Here is a 15,424-nt window from a genome sequence, read left to right as displayed (position 1 = left end):
TTTGTTGAAGCCGTACTGTTTTACCGGTCTCCTATTTATATGCAATGACTTCTAGTCTTCTGGTTCCTGCCATTTTTTATGCTTAAGTAAAATAAAATAAAAAAAGATTTTCATGATAGGCTTGCGGCATCTTTAGATCTTAAATGATTTCTCGCGATTCTCGTGTAAATTTATTTTTCCTGTGGGACAATTTCGAAAGGAAATATAATGCAAGGGGGGGTATGAGTCCAGGAGAGTATAGATTCTGTACAAGTCAATGGAAATTAAGTTGTCCAATAAGGAAAGGAATAACTCCACCAACAGAGGGGTTCGAGGATTTCGAGTTCCAAAAGCTGGGCCGCCGAAGACATCTTGAAGACGTAGGGATCATCGGAAGACTATATACCGAAAGCATATCTATCATATGCTCGCAACTCTTCCTCTTGCTTCGGGCATCCTTGCATGGCACACCATAAGCTTGAGGCTGGTTCCCCACTCCTCGCATTCAGCCAGCAAAGACTTGTCGTTCCAGATACTGGTAGTCATTCCGGTTGGGGTTTCGTAGCATCGGTTGTACCACCATCGTCCGACTTTCGAAACCATCTTCGTGATATTCTCATCGCCAATTTCCGTCTTGTCGTTCATCATTTCCGCTAGGCTTCGCTCATCTTTCTTGCCTTTAACGCGAGAGGAGCTTGTAATCGCGCTCGCCACGGGCACGCCAACGCGACAAGTCTTGACGTCGATGAATCCTTTCTTACCAAGGAGGCGAAGAATGAGGTCTGCTGTGCTGCTAAGATTGTAGTCGGGATTACGTGCGCTGATTCGCTCCTTGAGTTGGCGTACCGAGCGCCGAGTACGGTTACCCATATTATTCAAGTCCACATCGAGGATGGATAGTTCGATGTATCCTCCAGGCTTGAGAACACGCCGCGCCTCTGAAATGATATTGCGATAGTGAGATTCTGGGGCTGCAGACGGGAACCGGAACACGACTGCCGTAAAGCTGTCTGGCCCGAAAGGGAGCTTATCCATGTGTGATATCAGTTGGATCTGATGATGATTAGGTGGCGAGAGGGGAAACGAAGGAGTCGACTTTTGCTCTGGTGGTATTGGTGCACGAGGGGATAAGTTAAAGAAGGTTGCAGCAGGGTAGGTTTCGGCAGCGTAGAAAGACCAGTCGTCATTTCCAAGGCCGTCAATGACAAGAATTGAATGACGCTTGGGTGAGCCGGCGTCATTAATGAGGTCTTCGCGGACCGGGCTGAATAACACATGACCAAACGTGAGCCATTTGCTAACCGTCATCGAACCCACACGAAGATTGACCTGGGAAAGGGGCGTTTCTTCGCTGGTGCGACTACTAGCTGAACTTCTCTTAGTCTTAGTACTTTTGTTCGAAGACGAGCTGTCTCGTTGAGAAGCGAGTGCCTTGTCTGGTTGTGGGTTACTACTATTGTTGTCGCCAGATCCAGATACAAATTCCGAAACTGAAAACGGTCTTGTCGGTGCGTCAGTGCCGAACCTGAAAGCCGCGTTGATTCTAGCTGTCATATCAGCGCTGCAGTGACTTGACGAGGTAGCACTTTTTCCAGTCTCGATAGAATCACGAGTATCCTTAGCCGGATGATTATTAACGGCAGGTGATTCAAGTGACTTGCTTGATTCCTTCGCCAACCTAGAGCCATAGATTTCCAGATGGAAAGGGACACCCCGAGAAGAGGTCGCTGATGGTGGCACCTCACCCAAGAAGTCGTTGTATTCGTCCCAAATTTCGTCCTCGGTAAGCGGGGCATTCGGCGTTGGGGGTAACGGAGTATGCTTGAATACATGCACTAACTCCGAATTGCTAGACCCAGAGCTTGTCGTGCATTCAGAGCCCTTTTGAGGTGAAAATGAAAGAAATTCTTTTCCAGCTTCGCCGAACTTGGGAGACAAGTCTTCGGAGGGTGGTTCCGGTTTGATAGAGACATTATAACTGGTAGTTGTTGCCGACAGTTCCGTCTGAGGACGTTCAAGGGATAAAGGCCTTATTGGGCTCGGACCCTTCGCAACGGAGTCGCCGTCAACTTGGCTTAGGTCGGGAGGCGGTCTTTGGAGGCTGACCCGATGAAAAGGGCGAGAGAAACTCTTCGGAGACGTCTGTTCTGGGCGGGTATTGATAACCTTGGGTATCCTACCAACTTGAGGAAGCCTGCTCGGACGGACTTTAGGATTGCTTGGAACAGAGATTGTAGTCCCATTTTGCCGCTTAGGTATCGATGTTTTTTGCGATTTCGTATGGAGAGCAACGTTTTGTGCCGGTTTTGGTGTAGCGTCTTTCGGCTGGCGTTGGCGGATACGGGGCGGCTCTAAGGATCGAATACTGCTCTCGGATGGCCTTCGATCGTGATCGTTAGTAGGCATAAACGGAATTAGAACCTCCGCTTCTCTCAAGATTTCGCAAACATCTTGCTCCTCAGTTTCATCTTGTTCAGAAGAGTCCATCATTGTATAGAACGCGACCGGCTTGGTTGGAACGTGCTTCACTGCCGCGGACACGCTCGCCTCGACCTTATTGTTACGGTCCTTAGGAGGTTGGTTTTGCGATCTCCCAAATAGGTTCCATTTACGAGGAGACTTCGCTCGCTTAGTGAGCTTTCGTGGCTCAGGCTTGGACTCAATCTGTTCACCGACAGGCTCTGGTCGAGACTCCGCAAAAGAGTCGTCGGTCAAGATAGTCGTCTCTATGCTTCCTACCGATGGAGAGGTTATTCCTCTAGTGACAATTGGCTTCGGAAGATTCAAAGGAGAGCGGTTTGGGGATCGCAGCCGTTGAATTGATCTTCTAATAGCAATAGTAGGCTTCATCGAAACAGCTTCCGAGTCGCTACTATCCGAAGGATGAGACTGTGTTGACTCCCGTGGGAATGCCGAAGGCCACAATGTTTGTCGCAATTCCTCTCTCGAGGATTCGGATACGGACGAGTTGTTGCGGGTGCTAATACCTGGACGATTCGGGACCATACTCTGACTGCTTTCGATTCGTGTAATTTCAAAGCTGGTGTTTCGGTTTTCCACGATCTCGCCACCGGCAATTATCACGGGATTCATTCGTTCCAAGAAGAACGGGTCCGTTGATTGAAGACTTGCAAGGCTTTCAGCTGAAGAAAACGAACCCGGCAGACCACGCGGGGGGTTTGCAGCACCGCTGCTACGCCTTCTAACATGGCCTATCCTACCATATCCTTCGTGGCCTGTTCCGGCAGCCGGTCCTTTTCGAGCCGGCTTATCTTTCTTGTCTACCTGCGGTAATTCCGGAGCTGTCTTAGTTCGCCTCCCAAAGAGTGGAAATCTTGTTTTGAACAAAGTAGCTGGGCTAGGTGTCCTAACGGTTCTACTTTTCTCTTGGGTTGATTGGGTAGTTTTCGTAACTACTGCCAGTGGTGCTGGTGTAGGCTCTCGAGGTATAGGTCCTGTTGATAAAATCGAGTGATCTTGGGTAGAAGGAGCCGAGGACCTTGGCAACGAACTAGGTGCCAGCTGACCACTTTGACGTCGATCGGCGAGGCTTGTTGAAGACAGGTTGCTGTGAATTACGGGAACTGGACCACCAAATTGTGAGTAAAGGTCGGGTGTTCCATCTCTGCTAGGCCGCGAGGGCGGTATTAGGCGAGTCTTAGGGGATGTTATAGTTTCCTGGGATTTCTCGTGGGGTGACAGATTTACTTTCCCCTGAGTCGGAGACGTTATCGAGGGTCGAGTAACTACCCGAGGGGCTTTAGTTAATGACTCGCTTCCTCCTCCACTTTTCTTGAACTTTTGGGACGACTTTCTAGGGGGAGGGGTTGGTATCGCAGGTGATAACCCTCGGCGCGTCTTCTTCTCCTTTTCTTCGGGACGTACCGTGGAGTTCGATGACGATGAAGTCAACGCCTCCCGAACCGCGGCAAGACCATTAGGATCGGTACCAAAAGTGTCCCCCTCATTTGGTATACTACCAGCCCTTCTCCGAGTTACAGGCGGTCGGGTCTCAGCCGGACTTGCTTGCCTTGCCCTAGAAACAGGAAGACGATATGGCACAATGAGTCCAGGCGACTGCGATGATATCGAGGTCGGGGTTGTGTCTCGGCTATAAGGCCCAGTTCCAGGCGACTCGGAAAATCTAGTAGAAGGGCTCGCACTGAAGGCACTTAGTTGACTGTGGCTGCTTCCACCAGAGAAGAGTGGCGTTGGGGGAGGGAGGTTCTCGGTTGACAATTTGAACGGGATTTCTATGCTCGGTCCGCTTCTCGAGGGAAGCTCGATATTCCGATAGCGATCCAACTCAGGATAGATTCCCGAAGGCTGCGCATTAGTCCGAGGGAATTCTAGCTTCTGTGCAACGCGAATCTCAACGGGGCTAGCGGTGATATTCCGATCCGAATAGGGGGTGCTGGGATCGGAAAATGTTTGTGATCTTGGTATCGAAGACGATGAATCGGTTCTCCCTGAATTCAAACGAGGCTGAATTTGTATGCTAGGCCGTTCCTGAGACAGACTTGATTGTTTCCTACGTAGGACGGTCTTGGGCAGCTTTGCCGAGTCACTACGTCCATGTCCAGCCGATGTTGGCACATTTGAAGCCGGCTGCACAAAATTTGTCGACCAGGACAGTGTTTCGTGAGTCAGAGGTGGCTTTGATGGGAATCTAAGACCAGAAGGCTTTCGTGCAGAAGCATTTTGAGGAATCCGGCTCTGCTGTACTTTGGCCTGTGGAGCTGAGGGAAGTCCGGGTCGGATGTAATCAGCTTCCTTGCGGACAGCCTGACTTGAAGTCGACGAGAAATCTTGGGTTTGCTTCTCCATTATTCCTCCCCTCCGCTTCGTCCGCGATTCTTCTTCCGATCTAGCCCGGGAATCTAAGCGTGGGCGGATGGACGCCATATCTACCTCTTATCCCCGGGTCGAGGTTCAATGCTCAATCATACCAAGGTTAGGAGTCCATATTGACTTCAAAATTATAAGAGCCGTGGGGTTTCCTAAACGGGTGGTCAGCAACGAAACCTAACGACAAACATATCAACAAGAATTACCTAGTACTATCGTTACAATTAGTCTTCCGTTTTTACACCACTTCTCCAAGGTGGCGAGACGGACGTGATGGAATAGGCGAGTTTAAGCCAGCTATAAATAAGCAGGGCCGATAGTGTCCCACAAAGGTCTATGTATAATATCAAATCTCTTATTTAGATATATCGGCCTCGAGCCACAGAAATCAACGGTCACCAAACACCACCCAATGTGGATCGAAAGTACTACCTGGCAGCTTAGGAGCTGGCGAGCAAGAATATTACAGCAGTAAAAATTAAGAGAAGTGTGTATAAGTCCTCGAAGAAAGACTAATAGAGAATATTGTAAACGAAGTTTGAGTAGACCTAGGGTTCGGGATGATCTAGTCAAGTTCTTAGTGACATGACGAGTGGGGGACAACCTTGGCGTGTAGATGTCGACTTGACTAACTTGGGACCTGGGTAGATATGCTGGGGAACGGTGTGGTAGTACAAAGCTGTGGGGGACGTACGGGCGTTTAACAAGCGTTAGCGTCGTGGTTTTCTTCTTCTTCTTTTCTTCAGCGGCGCTGTAAAAAGATTCCGCAGTCGGAGGTGATAGTATTCGGTGTTTTGCGAAGGTCTTCGATAGTAGGAAATTAGTACAGCTGAATAGGAAATTCCTTGTGAGAAGAATCGTCTCGACTCATGGAAATGGATAGGGATACGGAAAATAAGCATACAAACTCCCAAAAATAAAAGGTAAGAAGAGATAGTATCAGGAGAGGTAAAGTATCGAAGAGGCGAAAGAGATGTATGACTTGTATATAATAAGATACTTGTAATTGTTAGCTTGCATCACCTTTCCACCTTGCATATCCGCAAGACGATGATGTACCCAAGGGTCTGGACAAGGGTCACGGTACATAAACGAATAGGCCTTCTAGACAGGTGTGGCGCAACGATTCCCTGTCAATAGGTAGCCAAGATGCGATCTTTTGGAGGGGTTCAGCATGGAATCGCCGAATGGGCGGTCCAGTTGGCAGCGGCCATTACTGTAGTACGTTCAAATTCCAACCTCTAAGCAAGGCTTAAACCGATAATCAGCTAACAAGGGCCCTGGACACCGCGCTGTTGCTTCTGAACGTTAGCTGCGTTAAGGAAGAAAAACTACGTTGAGTCACCGAAGCTCATACGAGACGTAAAAGGTAGATCGACCACATCGGCATATACTTGGATTATGCCCCAGTCCATTGCCGAACCGGCCAAAACGAATTGACCACTATTTTCCTCTATTGCTCGCATCGCATATTTTCCACCATCCCAACTGTAAACAATATGCGCGTGAGCAAGCAAGAGGAACCGCGGGAGTCACGCTTGTAAACTGGTCTCGGATTGTGCATATCCTGACGTCCTATGAGAAGAGAGCTGCAGGTTCTCGACGATACTATTCGTCAAATAGCACCCTTGACGCTTGGAGAGCCTTTCCTGGTTGGGTCGGACCCAGGTATCATCGAGTGCTTCCAAAGCCCACCTACAGTAGTGGCTCTGCATATAGATGGGGTCATACGACGCTACCGGTATCTAATATCAGCGAAAATAGCTCTATGGCTATCCAAAAGCCAGCCAAGCCGGTAGGATGTATGTTAGGTATGTAGGAATATGACCTAGAGCCGTGGTGCGATAATCGCAGTCGACAATTGTCGAATAGCAATTCACGGGATGGTTTTGTTACGGAGCGATAGGAAATTGATGTTGAGGGGACAAACAGCGGGCATCTAGAAAAAACCATTAGCATGGTACATACATGTAGGTACCTTCAGAAGTACATCCAACATTGTACAACAATGTGGCTAGTGCCCCTGGGCCCCATCGGGTACCTGCGGGCGAGAGGCAGCCAGCCAGGTCCCTCCCACTTCTACCACTGCAAAAACCTGAATAAGCATACTACATATCAATTGCTTCCAGTTGTTGAAGGACAGCATGGCAGTGGCGATGAACATTTGCTGAGCTGTCAATGTTGTTAGCGGGAGATGGAAATATCTCTGATGAAAACCAAAGGCGCGGGCCGTCTGGGGTTGTTAGCCAGGAATCCCTGACTTGAAATAAATTTGCCTCTAAAATTCGTCAGTAGGTAGGTACCTATTATACTACAGTAGGTACTTTTATCTCAGTGCCGTAAGGTCCGCTTTTCTAAGCGCCGACCTAGATTTTAGTTGAATTCATCACTTTTCCAATTTCTTCAATCTTCAAGTACTATGTCTTTAGCACAGTTACCTGCTATCAATCTTATCAAAGCCAGAATGTTATTAATATCGTATTCGTTCGACTCCTCACTTGAGAGACAGAAAAATTTTTGCTATGTTTCAGACGGGTAGCTTCGCTATTCTTGCAGAACCCTCATGGTACCATCACAGCGTTAGCGACTACTGCATGTCTCACTTCTGCTGGTACTATGTAGGTATCCGAGAACGCCTAAAATCGTGCGCCAGCGTCAACGATCTTGGTTCAACCGAGTCTGGGCGCTGACAAGTTAATCATCCTTGTACCTCCACTTAATGGGCGCTTGTATTTGTATATATATATTAAATATGTGATGTCAATACCGGACCTTTTACTATCGAGATAACAATACTTGTAATACTTGATCTCGCCTCGGCTTGGCCTTGGAGCATTCAGGCATTCAGCAGTCTTGTCCTAGGTACACACACGTAAGGCCGTTTGTAAAATTGATAGGCAATACTAAGTTGCTATCTTGACGCGTGACCAACAGATTTGTATTGATGTACTCCATAAAGTTAGTTTATTCTCATAAAAGTATTTTCAGGTATTATAAGCGTGAGACATAAATCTTCATCAGCAATATCAAACCGAGAGGCTCCTTATGAGCTACTGCGGGCATATGAACATGATAGATTAAATACGACCTAGATACCTACAAGCCTCAATATCGACATGTGGAGCTAACAGGGGTCCTAGAAGCCAAGGATTTAACGATAAAATCCATGAATGAATTTTCTAATTGGCTATTAAACGTTTATTTTCCAGCCAATAGAATTGCCCGTAGATGCTTTTAACGAGTGAACTTTAAACGAGTTGAGGGTTTTTATCTGCATGTCTCTCCCTATCCGTGTGGGTTCCGCTGCAGCTTAGGTACCCGGCCTCGATCCCCCATTCAGATCGCTCGGTGAAGCCTGTTTATATACAGATTAATGTCGATCATTCATGATGACTCCATATGTACGAAAGGAAACAGGAGTCGCACCTCCATTCCTTCAATCATAGTTTACTCTTATTGGAATCAATTCCGAGTATCAACCTTTTATTAGCAATTTGATATATAGTGTGCTTACGCATCAGAAGGTAAGGGATCGCTTCCTCTGTTCAACTTTTCCTAGGCATCCTCATTGTTATTTCTTGCTTTATGAGCAATCGGATTCGAAGATGAGTTCCCCTAGCTCTTCATGTATTAATAACAGCCTCATAATAATAGAACATACTAACGTTGTCTAGTCGGTTAGTTTTGACTATAAAAGGGCTAATCAAATTAAGCGCCTAGCCGATCTATCAGTCATAATACACTTAGAAAAAGAGCAAGTACTGTGTCTATTAAGGATGCCTACATAGTTGAAGGCCTCATGTGTACATAGGTATTATTTGTGTGGCGCAAATATAGATATATTTTTACGATATAAGCTGAATGCCGCATAATATGAGGCAAATGTAATGTGTTGGCATGGCAAGTAAATCTGGCGTCAGTATTGTACATCTTCGGCCGGTTCCAAGAAGAGTCGCGGCCGGAAGCCTCCAGAGTCCAAAGTCGTTTAGAACCCGGCCACTCGGACCCACCAGCGGTGTGGCGAGTGCCGATACGTAGGTAGGTACTCCGCCACAATCGTACTGAGGTATCTTAGGTGGCTGTGCTATGTATTAGTGTTAGGCCGACGTGGCAGTCTTAATATCCAGAAATTAAGTTGAAGACTTTCAAGTTAAAATCATAACTAGAGAAATACAAAGAAATCGAAGATATTGGAAGAGTTTACCACTCATATCGTAAAAAGCACCTAACATACCCTAAGGGTTGCCGGCCGCATTGCTTGAGCCGCGGCAAGGATAGGATCTTCAAAGGTTCTGAGGTTAACGGCAGGCTTGTCCTTGGCACAAAGGGATCAGGGCTTTAAACCCAATCGCAAGCGCCCGTCTCGTCGCAGGCAGGGTCCTGTTCAGGCGGACAGGGGTATTCTGCAGATTGATTGGATCATCCCGGCGAGACAAACAGGACCAAGACTTCGAATTTTTGGTGTCGCCTTAAATAACGTGACGAGGGGATGGTGTGGAAGGATCTCTATCTTTCTCTATCTTCTCGGTCGAATTGCTACCGGAGCTTCAATTCTTTTTTGGATAGGTATTTGCCACTTATTTTCTCCAAGTTTTGGTAGATGAATGATTCACCCCGCAGCTTCGGGCAAGTATGTGTAGGTATCTTTAGATATTCAAGTCTGCCCCGAACACTAGGCCGTTGCTCAGCTGATCAACTTCTCAAACCTCAACACGACATCCTATTTGTTGATGCTAGTGTGTTCTGACCCAAGTAGGGAGCTATTTCTCTACACTTCCAACTAATAAGACCATCCAATTTCCCTATCTCCAACAAGCGCGGGTTCGAGTCAGCAAGCGCTTCTGTTCGCGCGGGTTCCCCCTTTTGGCCAGCCCAACTTAACCAACGGCATCTATATCGACTACATTAATAGATAGCTATCAGGATAGTCCTAGTTATAAACCCTCAAGTGGATTTACTCTATAACGAATAGCCGCCTCTAGCACATCCAGTCTTCTACTGCTAATTTAGTTAATGCCGTTTAGTCTGAGATCCACCTAGCAATCCCCGTTTTGATCGCAACGTACATGCCCTTCCATATCGTTATGGTCTATCCAAGCCAGCGAGTATCTGCTCCTCGTTCATCCTCATCGGGACGTGGCGGGTTGGAACTTGGGTCTCTTATCCCAAATAGGTCTTTTAGTCGATCCATTTCTCCGAGAATACCAAAATCATCTGACTCAAAAAGGGAGTACCCGCCCAGTATCAGAGCGGCAGAGATTCCATGTGACCATAAATCCGCACCATATTTGACATGTTCGGCTTTGGAGCGTTGATCTGCGGTGCAATCGTTATTAGTAGCTTAGCTGCGGTTAGGTATACCATCGTCAACCTATCTCCTAGATGTTACGTCGCCGATATGGTAAGTCAAATAAATCTCTTGATTTCGGAGAAATGACGGCAAATAGTCCATCAAGGTGAACATTCGCATTAACCCATCCTCGGTACATATAACTTATTAATAGCGATTATAAAACGTTCCAAAGCCTCCAAGTGTATTCGATGTTATACCGCCCCTTCTCATGATCGGATATGGAAGTTCATATTTCAAAAATAGTAGAAATGCAAGGGCTATTTAGAAATGTGTAACGGAATAGCCTATGTGATGTTAGCAAAGGAATAGTCGATACGTCTAGCTGTGAAAGATCATGCCAACCTTAATATCGAGCTTGGGTGGTGAATCCGCGCCGAAATCCCAATACCACAGTTATAGTTTTTCGGATTCTTTTTATTCAAGTCTTTTGGTTCTTGCAGTGGTTATTCTCTGGCTAGGAGCGAAGCACCGCCTAGTGTAAGGGTAGCGACCCAAACCAAAGCTATTTATGTTTTCAACGGCCCACTTTCACCAGTGTCTCAATAGCTCCCTTTGATATGCTGGAAAACGAAGTCGTTACTCTTTGTCATCATGAAAAACCATGGTTCGTGATAAAATCCGGACTTCTCCGCATAAATAATCTTTCTGTTGTAACGAAATAGGCAGATATAATCCATTCTCATCGCTGTGGGCGGCATAGAATTATATAAAGAAATACCCTGGTATATAATATCCACTCTTTGCAACCCAAGGTCTATAAGCTTATTCTAAGAATATCTATGCAGTGTGACTTCCAGATTTGGTTTCTTGTGAGTTTGTGATAAATGTCGCAGTTACTGTGAAACGCGCGGCGGTAGGATTGCTATGCCTGTAGACGATACTACCCTGTTCACATGCTTCCCCAGAACCTTTGGATATTTCCTCTCTGGTAGTCCCTCTCCGTGAGAGACGACGAAATTTATCTCAGTAGACTGGTTAGCAAAGCTCGGATGGGGGACATTAATAATACATCGTCTTTTTGGCAATGTGAAGGGCTATTATTGTTTGAGCTCTACCCGAGGAGGTGAGTCAAAGATGAAGATTGTCTCGTATGAACGTATGAAGACGTGCGCCTTTATTCAATTCTACAAACGCACCATCCTTAAATGATTAAACCTTATACACATTTTAAGTTTTATGCAAGCACGAGGGCAAAGGCAGCAGCGATCAAGTCAAAGTCAAACCCAACTCAGAATTGAGCCTTGAGCCGCATCTCCACCGCAGACCACCTCCTTTACACAACTTCGTTCATTACACCTCTCAAACCTCAAACTGCGCCCTCGAAGGTTTGTCTAAAACCGTCACCACGACACTTGGTTCAAGATGTGCATAGAAGTTTGGTACCTGTATGATTGCAACCCTCGCAAAAATAAGAGGCATCTGGTTTTCGGCCATTACAGAGCATGCGAACTCTGGAAATCCAAGCACGCCGACGCAGGCGAAAAGGACGGCAGCGAAGAATGCACTGGGTATGACGATGTAGAGGACCATGAGACGATCGAGAGGACCGGCGAAAGATGTCCGCAGTGCGCAAATGCGGGTGGTTCTCCTAGTTCGTCGGATTAAGCTGGGAACCTAGCTGGGACGGTAATATTGGGAAGGCGAATACGGAATAAGGGCACACGATGGGCTTCATTTTAAGGAACTGGCGTTTTTAAGGCAGAGAGTTGACCTCGTGGTCCAAGGAGTTGATGATAAATCTGCGGTTCCACTCCATCATACGCTGCATTAAGAATAATTCATTACGGCCAGTCTTCACAGACTTTCATGTTTACCATGGTTGGGACAGTTAGAAATTTCCACGCTTTTGTTTTCCTAGGGGGTGGAGTAGGACATGGTCCTTTTAATATGGCTATTGAGGAAGCTTGAGTCTAAACTCACTTATTAGTAACGTCCAAAAAGACGGCAAATATATTATATAAATGTTTCCGGGCCAGATATCTTTGTAAATACCAAAGAGCGCTAACCTAATATGTTATTATGTCGATGGTTATAATATGAGGATCTTGCTCATCGGAAATCCATATCCTTATATAATACCTAACAACCTGATCAGAAGATATTCTATTATCTTATTATGCTTAAAATAAATGCCATGTTTTAGTTTAGCCTTAGTAATACTATAAAACCTACTTGAAATTTTCTCCTTCATATCTTAGTGCTTAGTACTAGGTAGTAAGCCTATATTCAATTTATTATAATATCTCAACGTATTCTATAATGCGCCTATGGTAGCATATGCATATATTCAACTTATAATGCACGAATTTAATCTTCCTTTGTTGTTTCCTATATCAATGTAAGGTCTCTTACACCTTATTCACTCATTGATTGAAGGTTATAGGGGATTATACCATGAATAGGTCATCTGTTTGAATAAGCGGTACAGCATGCGGTCTTAGCCGGGTAACGATTAATATGATCCCGTAAACATATCTACTTAATCATATTTATCTACCTCTCTATGTCCTACCTATGGCAGGATTCCGGTCTTAGATAGCTCTAACAAGTATACAAAACCTCATAAATGGGAAGTGAAGAATCGAATGATGTTGGATTAGGTATAAGCTTCTATTGAAGGTAGCTAGGGCATTTCCAAAAGAATTCCTGAATATTGCCACGCTATCACTTGGTTTCTATTACGTACGGAGCCTTGTCTATAGGACAACAACGGAGAAGACAAGTAGGTAAACTTGGAACGGACATCAATTTATCAGGTTCATTCCGCATTTTCAATCGCAGCCCCTATCGCCGAATCAGTAAGCGATGACTTAGGTTACCTTAAACTCGGTTCACTTTCTCTTATCACCTCACTACTGGCGTGGCAGATCATCACGAGGCCTCTAGGCTCTGTGGGGATTTCCTATTTAGCTCGCCGTCCGATATCCGATATACCACCATGGCGAAAAATGAGGGGAAATGTTGCATGTCCAGGTTGAATTCGTAGGACATCGAGCTCATCCCTAACGAGAACATTACCTATCGGCTCCGGCACCATTGTATGGGATTTGTTCGGCGGCCCTGGGGAAGCCAAGAGTGCGGAGTCAATGCCAGGGGGATATGCGAACAATAAGATCGTCGCTTCAAGTTGCTCAATCCCGCATAAACCCCAAAGAGCTACCAGATATATCTGCCGAGCTTGGCGTCGTGTATAATATATACGACACTTCTTGGGAAGCCGACTGGGCGCGATCCGCGTCCTCCCAGGGTCCTCGAAGCTGGCTAGATATGTATAGATTGCGGAGCGTTGCAGCCGGGCCAACGATCTAGGTACGCGACCTGCAAACCGGCTAAACTTGAGATTAAGAGCGTATACTCTTTTCGATAGCCATAAGATGCCAAGAAGTGGTGTCACCCATTGGCATTCCTGGAGCTGTCGTGTAAATCCCATGCGAGAATCAAAGCAGGTTTGAATAAGTGACATCTGTGATGCAGATGGATAAATGACAAAAGGCAGTGTGGGGGGAGGGGGAAGTTACATCAGACTCCCTAAGGATATGGAGGATGGAGCTCCGACAACGCCTTCATCGTCGTCGACCTGTCTATAAAGTAGAAGGGGGTCGGGAGCTGGCGAGTGACAAGATGAAGAAGGAACCTCGAACGCTGTCCTTGTCTCTATCGACCTTGACGACCCTAACAACTTACATCTCACCTATCCCGCAGCTAGCAGGCGAATATCACAATGGCCATCTCAACCGATGTTCCCCAGACCGTGGAGTGGAACGGGAAGAAGGTCCCGGTCTACCCCATGGAGATCATCGACTTCTCGAAGCTGCTCTCCCAAGAGCCGGCCGAGATTGAGAGGCTGGTTAGCTGCTGTCAGGAAACGGGATACTTCTACCTGGACCTGCGAGGCATCGACGGCCGCAGAATGCTCGAGGACCAGCAGGACACCCTGAAGCTCATGTACCGCTTCTTCGATGCTCCTCTCGAGGCCAAGAACGAGTTCGGTCTTGTTGCACCGCATCTCGGGTGAGTGACACCTCTAAGGTAGCCAACTAGCTACCTCCTATACCTAAGCTAGCAAGCAAAAAGGAAAAGAGAAGAAAAAAGAAAAAAGAAAAAAGAAAAAAAAGAAAAGAAACATTCGTTACTGACAACTGAGGAAAATAGATACGAGCCTGTCGGTTCGCGTACCGGTGTCCTCGAGAACACCAAGGACGGTTACGAGATGATCAAGGTCTCCCGCGACGAGATCCAGAAGGACAGCCCGCATCTACCAGCCGTCATCAAGAACAGCCCCGACATGAAGGTTCTCGAGCACGCCATCGCCGGCGCCAACATCGCCACCAAGACCATCCTATCGGCTCTTTCCACCGGCCTCGGCCTCACCGGCGCCTCGCGCTTCGAGAACACGCACCGCAACGACCGGCCCTCGACCAGCACCATCGCCATGATGCACTACATCCCCTCCGACCCCACGGCCAAGAACATCGGCCACCAGAAGCACACCGACATCAGCTCGCTAACCTTCCTCTTCGCCGAGCAGTGGGGCCTCCAGGTGCGTCCCCCCGGCGCCAAGGAGTTCGGCTTCGTCGAGCCCAAGGCCGGCATGGCCGTCATTAACGTGGGCGACTCGCTGCGCTTCGCGAGCGGGCACACCATGCAATCCTGCATCCACCGCGTCGTGCCTCTCGACCCCACCGAGCACCGCTACTCCATCGCCTACTTCCTGCGCGCCGAGAACGACGTCGTGTTCACCGACAGCGAGGGCCGTCTTATTACCGCCGGCCAGTGGCACGACGAGAAGTTCTTCGCCTTCACCAGCCCCCCCGAGATCCAGGCTCTAGCCCCGAGCTCCATGATTCTCGGCGGCATGGCCGAGGAGGAGGAAGAGCCCGTCGAGGCTACCGCGTCCAAGGATGCGCCTAGCCCTGTCGTCGGCGCGACTACTCTCGGCGAGTCCGTGCAGGTATACTAAACTGCTTAAGTCAAAGTGGCTTGTGGCCTCCTGAGCTGAAGGCTTCCGAAAAATGGTATATAGAGAGGAGAGATGGGTTGGCTATACATACCTACCTATCGACTTATCTACTACTGACGGTCGTTATGCCTGGATGACTTCCAAAAAGAAGAAAGATAAACATCCTACTTGTCTCTCTTTCCGTGCTGAACCGGCCGGTACAAACTTCTAGATCGCCTCGCGTATAAAGGCGGATAGATGGAGGACATGAGCATATTCCATAGTGTTATATATGTAGTCTTCAA

The 15,424-nt window shown here is 47.3% G+C and overlaps 2 protein-coding genes across 2 annotated transcripts; one reads left to right on the top strand and one right to left on the bottom strand.

The window, feature by feature from the left end:
- Window positions 1–166: 166 nt before the first annotated feature.
- On the bottom strand, window positions 167–5,302 carry F5Y00DRAFT_6400 (uncharacterized protein). The gene is made up of 2 exons (XM_048013945.1): window positions 5,034–5,302; window positions 167–4,979 (listed from the first exon to the last, which is right to left on the bottom strand). The coding sequence occupies exon 2, from the start codon at window positions 4,882–4,884 to the stop codon at window positions 400–402; it is 4,485 nt and encodes a 1,494-aa protein (XP_047870331.1). The 5' UTR covers window positions 4,885–4,979; window positions 5,034–5,302; the 3' UTR covers window positions 167–399.
- An 8,599-nt stretch (window positions 5,303–13,901) lies between these two features.
- F5Y00DRAFT_256895 (Clavaminate synthase-like protein) lies at window positions 13,902–15,140 on the top strand (the record flags this gene model as incomplete). The annotated part of the gene is made up of 2 exons (XM_048010481.1): window positions 13,902–14,191; window positions 14,333–15,140. 2 exons carry the CDS (start codon window positions 13,902–13,904, stop codon window positions 15,138–15,140), a joined length of 1,098 nt encoding a protein of 365 aa, XP_047870330.1.
- Between the last annotated feature and the right edge of the window lie 284 nt (window positions 15,141–15,424).

Source organism: Daldinia vernicosa (genome assembly GCF_022497035.1).
Source record: "Daldinia vernicosa strain CBS 139.73 unplaced genomic scaffold F5Y00scaffold_1, whole genome shotgun sequence".
Classification (NCBI taxonomy): Eukaryota; Fungi; Ascomycota; class Sordariomycetes; order Xylariales; family Hypoxylaceae; genus Daldinia; species Daldinia vernicosa.
The sequence above is the reverse complement of the archived record's forward strand: the minus strand, read 5'-3'. Positions and strand labels throughout refer to the sequence as shown.